This window comes from Nylanderia fulva, unplaced genomic scaffold (genome assembly GCF_048542155.1).
Source record: "Nylanderia fulva isolate GAGA-0341 unplaced genomic scaffold, ASM4854215v1 Scaffold734, whole genome shotgun sequence".
Taxonomy (NCBI): Eukaryota; Metazoa; Arthropoda; class Insecta; order Hymenoptera; family Formicidae; genus Nylanderia; species Nylanderia fulva.
The window spans coordinates 1-11,929 of record NW_028190845.1 but is presented as its reverse complement, the minus strand read 5'-3'; the positions used below and the strand labels follow the sequence as shown (position 1 = coordinate 11,929).

Below are 11,929 nucleotides of genomic sequence, written 5' to 3'. Positions count from 1 at the left end.
TCTATAACTCAGTCAAAAAATTCGTAAGAAAATTTTAAAAATAGCGTTTTGTAGGCAAAATGTGTTATTTATGGAACATGAGTAGAATTTTTTAAGAGAAATTTTTTTTATCGAGGTACAGTGTAAAAAATACGTAATTTAAAGTAACAAAATCATATGTTTGTTTTTAACACACAGACTAATAAAATTTTTAAAAAATGGAAAAAATGATGCATTAAAATTACAAGCTTTAAAATGCTTCTTTAATTTTTTGCCTATGATGATTTTTCGCCGAATATCAACATCGTATCTGAAAAATATAAGTTACAAGCTCTGATCAAAAAAGATGTAAGCAATAAAATTTTTTTATTTACTATTACATTATTTATTATAATTATATATATATATATATATATATATATATATATATATATAATTGTTTTATAAAATTAAATATAAATTATTATATTGCTTCGTTATTTATTAATGGTTTGAAAAAAGTGATAACTTGATATTTTTTAGTATTTTTATTTTCGGATTTTTAAAATAATAAGTTTTAAAGTAGTTAAAAATTTCAAAAATTCATCTTCTAAATTCTTAGTTTAATCATCTTTAATATTTATGAGTTTAGGAAAATAGAGAGATGGGATTATGTGATTAAGAAAAAAATCGTGGAAACAGGATGTGACAATATACATGTAACACTGCTTTATAAGCGTGCAACAATAGATAAATATGTATTTGGATGTCAGAAACAAATATATAAATCACTACTTCACTAGATTTATTTTACAAAAATATCGTAAAAATATATAAGGACGGATCAAACTGATCTAATTAAACGTTTTATATACAAATTCTATTGCATCTATATAATTACTTTTAACTTATTATCTCTAGTGCTTTTTTTCATTACTTAATATTGATTGATGCCATTTACTGAACTACGTGATGCATAGCTCTTCGTTTTTTAGCAGATCATCGAGTTAGAGTCTCACGTATTTATAGAGATCGCTTATTTGTTTAGGAATAATTATTAGTTGAGTGTGCTTTCTAACAGACATCTTTAGCCCATACATGTAATACTTTAAACATGTGTCTACTTTATCCTATTTCTAATTTAATTATTTTTTCATTTATTAATTCTTTATATAGGGTATCCCAAAATTATACCGACAAATTAGACCGGTACTAGAGAATCAGAAACTAAAATATTAATATATGTAGAAAATTGTTTGACTAATAAGACACTATTTGAATAAGAATTTATTTAACATTGTTTAAAGAAGACAAGACATTGTTAACTAAAAGCTCAGTATTACAGCATTATTGAGTATTCATTCGGCGTCACACTCCGTATTTATTACTATTTAGTCGAGATTCATGTTCGAAATCGACAAGTTTTTTTATGAAGAACTGATCGATATTTTTGCAGACATTACATTTACATTTGCAGACATGGGTTTATTGACAAAATCTTGCTTTAACGTCTTATAATCATCTGAAGTTTGTCAATCTAATTTTGGGATACTCTGTATATTAATTTTCTAATTTGAAATATTAATATTTTCTTAATAAAACTTCATTCTCCTAATAACTCTTCAATTCCGTCATCCTTATCGGAACCATCCTGCCGTTGCACCGTCATTTTATACCCTAATTGCTCGAGAAGATTTACGTTGAAGTAATAACTCAAATTAATTCCTGGTACCAAGCGTTTCAATTCCTCGATGGTAGCCCAAGCTTTCTCAGTGTTTCCTATATTGGCATAATGCTGTGTAATTGTCGCAAATAAATCACCGCGACGCACCGATTGTTCCAAATTGGATCCTTGGGAATCCAGTAAATATCGGACCTGTTGCATTGCCGTCTCCGTCTCGCCTCTCTCAAATAATCTGTATAACAAGAAGTATAGACATATTTAAATGTATGGAAGACATTTTTATATCTCATAGTTAAAGTTTGGTTCCTTACTGACCACGTTGAAATTGTGATGTCAGAAGCTAGAAAATCGACGAAATATCTTTTCATTTAAAAATCTAAGAATTTTCAGCGTGTGCTTTCTTACCTCACAATCTAACAAGGCCATGGCGAGGTTCCAAAAGTCTTAAAATTTTTAATTTTTTAACATAAAATCGTAGGTTCCAATTTTGTTCCTTTATGTACTTTAATCGAAAAAAGATATTTATTATTCTATTCAATCAATAAAAAGAAAAATGATCGTTTTATTGGTAAAACGTTTAGGGTCAATATAGGAATAAAATGAGAAAAATTTTCATCATTTAAATAAGAATAAATAATAATAAACTGAAAAAAACACCGGCATGAAACTAGTCGTTTCTTATAAGTTTTTGAACGCTGAACAGGAATCTGTCTTCAAAATTGTTCCACACGTTACAATTTTAAGAGACATGCTAAGTTTGTGAAAATAGCCACTTTTTGTAACTTGGATTGCATTAACGTGATGGAGCAATTTTGAAGACAGATTCGCGTTCAGCGTCCAAAAACTATAAGAAACGATTAATCTCGTTCCGGTGTTTGAGTCATTTTTTCTTGAACATTGTAATAATAAGGGTGTATACTCAAATCTTATAAATAAATTCTATGATTTTCCAGGTATGTGTGTACTTTTGTTCAAAATTCCAAGTAAAATTAAAGTATTTAAAAAAATTTTAAATACAATTTTAAATTAAATATATTTTTGTTATACATAATTTTTTAACATAAATAAAATATTTTTTAATATATTTTAAAATAAGATATATTTCAATATACTTTATATAAACCTAATAAATTTTAATAAATTCTAATAAATTTTATATTCTTTAAAGGTATATTTGACAATAAAATCAAAGGGACAATTTAAAAAAAATTCCCTGAGTTCAAAATAAATTCCATGAATATTCCAGAATTTTTCAAGGTAGAAAAAATTCCCTGAGAATTCCAGATTTTCCAGGTTTTTCCAAAGAGTATACACCTTGATAATACAATATCTACAATATCTGTATAATAAAATATTTGATCACCTTTTAATATCCAAATAACGCTTAATCGTTGACATTCTGTTGTTGACCAACTCCACCGCTCGCTTGTGAACATCTGGATCACGCGGTGTCGCTACTTTAATCAGACACTTGCTGGCTTGATTCAACGCGTCCAGCGCTTTGTCATAATTCTGAAATTCATCGATCTCTACCTGCGCGCATGCTACATAAAAATTCGCTAACAGATCCATCGCCTTGCCTTTGGAATAGAAGCTGATAATATTTTTCAGAATCTCCGGCTGATTCTGCCAGTCTAAGGATTGCAGATAATTGCCTGCCATGATATAGATCTCGCTGTTCCGCGACACTTGCGCGAAGAAACAGATCTTCTCGGTGTCGCCAGACTTGAGCAGCGCTTTCATAGCGCGCAACTTGTTTCCAGCTTGTGTGAATTTCTTGGTCGCGAGATGGTAATTTCCTTGATCGAAAGCTATCTCTGCGATCTTCTCCAGCGTATAGATCCTCATATTTTCGTGCTCCGCGTCGTCGTCGCCTCTCTTGTCAACCGTTAATTTTTCCGCGAGCTCCTCGCTCAACACGACGTTATGCTGCTGGATCAGATCCAGGGCTGCCATGTAGTCCTTCCCGGTCGCGAGCAAATCTACCGCTTTGTCGATCTGATCATTTTGCATGAAGTAATCGGCACACTTGCGAATCAACGCTGGGTCGGAATCCGCGTTTACATCCATGATGATCAGCTGTAACGCGCTATATTGGCGCGTTCTAAAGGCAACATCCAGAGCTTTATGCAAAAGATTGGCTTTGTGGTACAGCATCACCGCGCGATCCGGCTGATTGTTGTCCTCGTAAAATTTGGCAACGTCTATCTGCGAATGTCGTGGCGCTAAAATAGCCAGTGGCCATAGTTCCTCCAGCATGTCATGCTCCTACAAGATAATATATATAAATTAATATGTTCCAAAGCTGAACAAAAAATTCTTTTTACAGTCATTTTCATTTAAATGTCGCTTGATGTCGCTACTAGCGCAATGTTGCGCTTAGATAATTTTAAAATTAGCTAGATAAAGATGAGATAAATTCATTTTAGATAAGATAAAGCTAATTTTGTTTTAATTATATATATAAAATATAAGAAATATAAATTAATGTTGTGATAATTTTTTATGTAAATTAAAACAAAATGAATATTATTAAAACAAAATAAATAATTGAAACTTTTTACAGCAATTTTCTTAGATGATTTTAAAAATAGCTAGATAAAGATGAGATAAAATATATAAATTTATCTTAGATAAGATAAAAATGATTTTGTTTTAAATATATCCCCAGATAGCCACAGTAATTATTATGACATCATTTTGATGTCAAAATGCATCATTTGCCATCAAAATAATGCATTTTGACATCAAAATGATGTCATAATAATTACTGTAGCTATCTGGGTCTATATAAAGATAAGATAATGCCAAATTTTCATCTAGATGATTATTTATATAATTTTATTTAGATAAGAACAAACATATTGGACATTCAAGCAAAAACTATTCTATTGTAATATTAAACATTTTACCTTGCACAGTCGAATTGCGTTAGTATAAGCTTTAGCAACTGTATAAAAGTGGATCGCTTGTGACACATTATTCTTCGATTCGTAATGGGCGGCGAGATGATATGCTGATGCAGCATGACCCGTTTTAGTCACCAATTCGCACACTTCGTCCTCTCTATTGAAGTAACAAAGTAGTCTTGTCATCGACAAAGTGTCCTTTGCCTGCTCGTAAAGATGCAAAGCAGTCTCCATGTCGCCAGTCGACTCGGTGTATTGGGCATGCCAATTTTTAATTTCCCTACGACATTATTATTAATATTACTCTTTGTTATAAATAATTTTTTTTCTAATTAAGGGGATCCTTCACGATTGTCTGTTTCATCGACCTATTATTATTTTCGTATACTTCTAGTCTTGTATTGCATTAATTTGACGGAATTAAAATACTTTTCTACGATTACAATACATACATCAATGATTTCAGAAAAACCGAGAAATAATTACAAAATTATAGTTTTCCTTTTATCTCGATATGACGTCTCAAATGACAGACGAGCTATCAATTCATTATATTATGTACTTTATATAAAAAAATATACATTTTTTATGAATATAAATATAAGAGAGGAGATCCATGGGATTAAGATACATGAAAAAAGCACCGTTATCCTCTAAATCTAGATTAGAAATCTAATCTAAAAGTATAGTTCATATTATGATTCATACGTATGTATGCATGCGTTATAGGTATAATAGAGCAAAAAACAGCAATACATATTTACGTTCAAAATAGTAATAATATTAAACATAGCAAAAAATGACTCCATGTGTGCCATGTACACATGGATTTTTGATACATGTTTGATCTGGATGATTTATAATGTGAAATTAAAATATCAGTAATTATTCTTCGAAAATCAGTCTGTAATTATCAATATTTTTGATTAAAAAATGAGGTCATTACTATTTTGTTGGAGTTCGTCGTTCGCTGAAGGATCCCCTTAATGTTTTTTGCCACACTTACAATTCCTCGGAATTATTGAGATAAGTAAGGAGCTCCCGAGGTCTCATCAAAAGCATTCTGGGCACCTCAAATCGATGGCAATCGGCTTTGGTGTACATGTCGATAGCTTCCGCCACTTTACCTTGCTGCTCTAGTGTACGAGCGTAATTATAGTAGCTTGTCTTCTCTCGAATCTTATTCTCGTTACTGGCTAATCCAATCGCTTCCTTGAACTTGCTCTGGGCTTCGAACAACTGTCCAAGCAGATCCAAACGTTTCGCTTCCCGAAATAAATGTTCGGCATCAGTCTGTGATTTAGAGACCGTTTAATTTGCAAACAGTAATTAAAACTTTATATTTAAATGTAATATGTTAATGTAATAACCAGTGTTGTGCTTAGATGATTTAAAAATTAGCTAGATAAAGATGAGATAAAAATATGTAAATTTATCTTAGATAAGATGAAGATGATTTTGTTTCAAATATATAGATAAAAGATAAAATTATATGGCGATTCATCTAGATAATTTTCTAGTTAATAATATTTTTAAGACTGGTTATGTAAACACAGTTATAAAAAGTTTTAATTATAAAAGGGATATAAAATATACGTATTCATATTTTTATTTATTCATTTTTATCGCTTACTGCTTAAATTCTATTATTTAAGTATTTTTATAAGCTATAATTCTAAACCAAAATTATCTGGAAATTATTTCAAATGATTTTGGTTTAGAATTATAGCTCATAAAAATATTATCTTTACTAAATTATCTGAAAATCATTTCAGATAATTTAGTAAAGATAATACTATTTTTCATCTAAAATGTAGATATGGATAGTACATATTTTTATTATCTATATAAAGATAAGATGCCACCAAAGTTTCATCTAGATGATCATCTATATAATTTTATTTAGATAACAGCAAACAAACTGATAATAACTTAACTTACATAAAGACCAAGTTCAACAGCCAGTATTCCTACTTTTGCTTCTAAATTCAAGGTATCGTTCTGCATCGCTTCACGTAGAGCCCGTGCAGCATTGGCTTGCTTCATATGACCGAGACAGAGAAGAGCCATATTCAGTTGCTTCGTTTTCACGCACATTTTGGCCAAGCTTTTCCAAACAGTCTCATTTTTGATCGATTTAATGGCTTTAAAAGCCTCCTCCATATTCGCCACGCTAATATGATAACTAAAATCCATCACTGCCTTCTTCGTGACAGAATCGCAGTCTCCCAATTCTTCGAAATCTCTCATTAACAACTGCGCGACCTTGCTGTTTCTATCCACACTCTTTTCAGAGTTTAAAATAAAGATGTATGGCGAGTGCACACCTAATAATTGGCAGTTCTCGTCAGCTATCGGCTTCACGTCTTGCACGACAATACCATGATCTGATGTCGCAAATAATGATACCAATACCACAGGAGCTTGTGTAATCTAAAAAAAATATATTAAAATATATTATTATAATTAAATAATATAAAAAATATATTATTAAAATATATTAAAATATTAAATTTATTAAATATATTATTAAGATTAAGACTTCTGGATCTTCGCCGCAACTATGTTACATTGTGACATCAGAGGCAAAAAAGCACACACTAAAAATTCTAATATGTCATTTTTTTAAATAAAAAGATATTTCATCAAAATATCTTTTTATTTCGGAATGGCATCTAAGAATTTTTATTAAAATATATTATAAAATACTAAATATATTGTTAAGATTAAGGTTTCTGAATTCTCGCCGCAGCTATGTTACATTGTGACGTCAAAGGCGAAAAAGCATACACTGAAAATTCTAATATGTAATTTTCAAAAATAAAAAGATATTTCATCAAAATATCTCTTTATTTCGAAATGGTGTTTAAGAATTTTTTTGTGTTTTCTTGCCTCTGACGTCACAATTCCAACATGGTCAATGAGGAGTCAGAAGCCTTAATGTAAACTAAAAATTACAATCACGTATTCATATTCTTTTTAACTCTTTATTTAAACCTCCTTATTTAGAACTTATAAATAATAATTTATTTCTATGTAATATATTTATTCCTATATAATGATAAATATTTTAATATTTTTTAAAATGATATTACCTTATTATTTTCGCCCTTATAGAAGTTCTTAGAATCACGACTTTCCAATCTTTGAGCTCGACATACAAGTAATCTAGAATCCTCCATATCCCAGCAATGCGCTGTAACTAATCTTCCTCTGCATTGTGCAGTTCTAAAAAAAAAAGAAGAAATCTTATCATGCTAAAGTTTCATGTTCTTACATAATAATATGTATATTGTATATTATTGGAATATGCAGAGTAGTTCAAAAGTCCGACAATGACCAATTATCTCCGACAATAGTGATTCTATGAAAAAATGTTAAATACAAAAGTTGTAGGGCTCAAAATAAGGCACTTGATGATGATCTTAAATTTAACTTACAAGTCAAATTTAGAGAGCTTTCCAAAACACCATAATTAAATTATTTTTCATGAAGTAATTTTTTAGTTATTAAGGTTTGAAGTTAACAATTTTTTGACATAAAATGTAAAATATTTTATAAAATATTGTTTTCAATGATCAAAAAAGAGATGTATGTAATTTGCAACATATTTTTTAAAAAGCAACTGTGTTTTCTTTACACTAATTGATTAATCTCATTATTCAGTGCATAAAAGTATTAAAGTATGATTACCGAAAACTGAATATTTTACAAGATATTTTATATTTTATGTCAAAAAATTATTAACTTCAATCTTCATAACTCGAAAAGTACTTAATGAAAAAATATTTCATAGTGTTTTGAAAAGCTCTCAAGATAAGCTACAAGAATATGCAATAAAAAATAGGGGGTTCAAAAAAAAAAAAAATAATAAAATTGACCTTGAAATGACCTCTAAATTTGACACCTAGGTCAAAGTCTAGATCACCATCAAGTGCCTTATCTTAAGCCCTACAACTTTTGTATTTAACATTTTTTCATAGGACCACTATTTTCGGAGATAATTGGCTGTTGTAGGACTTTTAAATCACCCTGTATATGGACATATAATATAGACAAACAATATATAATTTTTTTACTCACAACATGGAGTCGTCGTCAATGATGTCATTTGACTCTCCGAAATCAAACTCGTGGACCTGATCGCTTTCAATGTCCCAAACGTATAAAATCGAACTGGGCATCAAATTCGCCATTGCAACAGTGATTGAGACGCAGCGGCAATCCGAATTACATCTAGCCTCGATGATTTCGGCAAAGTCACTGATTGCCTCATACGTCGCCATAGCTCGAGTGTGCAACTTAGCTTCGTGCTTGCCCAAGTCCCAGATCTTCAGGATCCCATTCAATGAAGCGACAGTCAAATAGTGTCCTACAAACCAGTACAAAATAATATTCCTAATATTAGTTTAAAAATTATTTCAATTTACTTAAAAATTTATTACTAGTGTTTAAATGATTTTAAAATTAACTAGATAAAGATAAGATAAAAATATGTAAATTTATCTTAGCTAAGAATATGATTTTGTTTTAAATATATCCAGATAAAAGATAAAATTATATAGCGATTCATTAGATAATAATTTTAAAGACTGCTTATGTAAACACAGTTATAAAAAAATGCAAATTATAAAAGGGATATAAAAATATATGTATTCATATGTTTATATTTATAAATTTTTATCGCTTACTGCTTAAGTTCTACTATTGAAGTACTTTTATGTGCTATAATTCTAAACCAAAATTATCTAAAATTATTCCAGATAATTTAATAAAGTTAATGCTTTTTTTTCATCTAAGATGCAGATATACCATAGATAATACATATTTTTATTATCTATATAAAGATAAGATAACGCTGAAGTTTCATCTAGATGATCATCTATATAATTTCATTTAGATAACAGCAAACACTGTTTATTACTCGTCAATTCCATCGTGATCGGCTCGCCCTCTTCCGGCAAAGTGGGAAGTGTCTGAATGACGGAACCTTCTACAGAGCGTAATTGAATGATCACCGGAGTCAGTACAATCAACGTATGTTCATAGATGAGCATCTTTTCGGTGTCGCAGGCGAAAGTCGCCAAAACAGTCGTGCTGATACTGGGACTTTTGTTAATACGACTGACGATAATCTGTCTACCGGAAGAGACGGCGACGTACTCCTTCGTAACGGCAATTGCCTGCACCTGGATCTCCGTCTTCAACGTATAGCTCTGCCCGTCCATCTCAAGCAGAATCTGCGTCGGTGTAAGTTGACTCGCGCAAACACCATCGTTGTATACAGCGCACATCGGCTGCTGACGCAGGATGAACACGTTGGTAATGCAGTTGACGGCCAAAAGAGAATTCCGTGATAAACTGGTGCCCCACACCAGTTGCTTCACCGTTCCGTGAATCGTGCAGCACTCCGGCATGCTCGGCCAAGCGTTCTCATCGCTATCGGAAGAGGATTTTCGCTTCCACAAGTAGATTGTCCCCAGATTGGTTCCAGCAGCCAAAGTATCTAAAAAATGCAAAGGAAGATGTTAAAAATAAGTCATTTTTGACCTAAAAGCGGAACCTAAATCAATAATTGGGAATTTCTGGGATCTTCTAGAAGCAGAAAATAACAATTATTTATCCATCAAGTCCGAGTAAAGTTATAAAAATTAAAAGATTCATTGTCGATTATTGGAACAGCGAGATTTTTAAGCTTTATATTTTTGATATATATTCAAAATAAAATCAATTGTATACTTATATATTGGTAAATAAGTAATTATTTACCAATATTTATACTAATAATTACTAATAATTTTTAAACGGTATTAATAAAATTATTATTACATAAAACAAGACAAATATCAGTTGTTACTTACAATCTTAATTTATATTAAAAATATACATTAAACTGTGCAAGAAAATTAATACATTAAAAATAAGAAATATATGCATTTATATATAATATATATATATATATAATATATTAAATAATATATAATATTTACACTGAAAAAAATTTTTTAACTTGACTAAACCATTTAACTAAATATTTTGTTAATTGAAACATATAAAAATAAAAGCTAATTATTTGCTTGCGAATTATTAACAATTGAGAAACACTTCCCTGTTGTTTTCAAACTCGCTTTGATGAAAATAATAAAATAGTACGAGGCAAACAATTGTGCAATACTATAATTGAATTGACTAATTGAATGAATCTTGACAAAAAACCTTATATAGGAAAATTAATTCAGATAGACCTGATCTAAGATTTAGGACACATATTGTTCAACTGTAGGTTTTACCATTGCTTTTGCAGAACGCTAAACTGGTACACATTTCCTGAGGAGTGGCAATGTTTCCGTTAGATGAATCTGGAGGCGAGAGAACATACGTGTCACCTGTATAAAGATCCAAACATCGTACAGCGAGTTCTCCCGTGAGCACCGCCAAAGTGTTTCCACTGATCCAGCATAAGGTAGTGCTGGTACTGCGCGATATATCATTTCTGCTACTTAATTTTACCTAGAACAATATGCAGCGCAATAACTTATTGATGTATTTTGTCTCAAATTAAAAAAATATAATAGTGTCTCAACAACAATAATTAAGAAATGAGGTCCATACACTAAATGCAAGGTTGAGAAGTAACTCATTATTGTAACGAAATTACACTTACAGTTAAAATTTTTTGGTAACTAACTTAATTTCATTTCTTTTTCTGCATATATAACTGTAACTTACAATTATATTTTTTTGGTAACTAGTAACTAATTTAATAGTTAGTTTATTTAAAACTTAGAGCTAACAACTTTCGGAAAGTTACGATTGTCTGAAACTTTATGAATTTTTTAATTAAAAAATCTGAATCCCATAATTTTATTGTAACAAGGGAACGGTCGGAAGTGATTCTCACCAATTTTAATAATTCTTAAATATGTTGTAGAACATTGAAAAATATTAGACCCATGTTTTTTTAGCGGCGTATCTCGACGTTTGGAGGGTAAAACACCCCCTTAAAAAATCGGTTTTTTTATTTCTGAGCTAATACCGTCGAAACGGTAAAAGATATAAAAAAATGTTTCAAATAAAAGTTTTATGATTTTTAATGTTCTTTAAAACAATGTAATCAAATTTTTCAAAAATGTCAAATTTTTTCAAAAATTTCTCTCTTTCCATAATTTGACTATAAATGTCGAGATACGCCGTTAAAAAAAACATGAATCTAATATTTTTCAATGCTCTACAACATATTCAAGGTTTATTAAAATCGGTGAGGGACACTTCCGACCGTTCCTTTGTAAGTACACAATATTGATTATTGTGTTAGAAGAAGTTAATTACAAATTAACAATTAATAATTTATTACAAGTTATTAATTTAATATATTAAT

The 11,929-nt window shown here is 30.2% G+C and overlaps 1 protein-coding gene across 1 annotated transcript; it reads right to left on the bottom strand.

Annotated features, from left to right (window-relative positions):
- Window positions 1–687: 687 nt before the first annotated feature.
- On the bottom strand, window positions 688–11,061 carry LOC146720247 (intraflagellar transport protein 140 homolog; the record flags this gene model as incomplete). Its single annotated transcript, XM_085488879.1, has 9 exons — window positions 688–1,874; window positions 3,006–3,910; window positions 4,555–4,831; window positions 5,558–5,844; window positions 6,493–6,984; window positions 7,647–7,779; window positions 8,635–8,923; window positions 9,476–10,057; window positions 10,842–11,061. Coding segments are annotated over 9 exons (3,498 nt in total), but the record flags the coding sequence as incomplete, so codon positions are not given.
- Window positions 11,062–11,929: the final 868 nt, after the last annotated feature.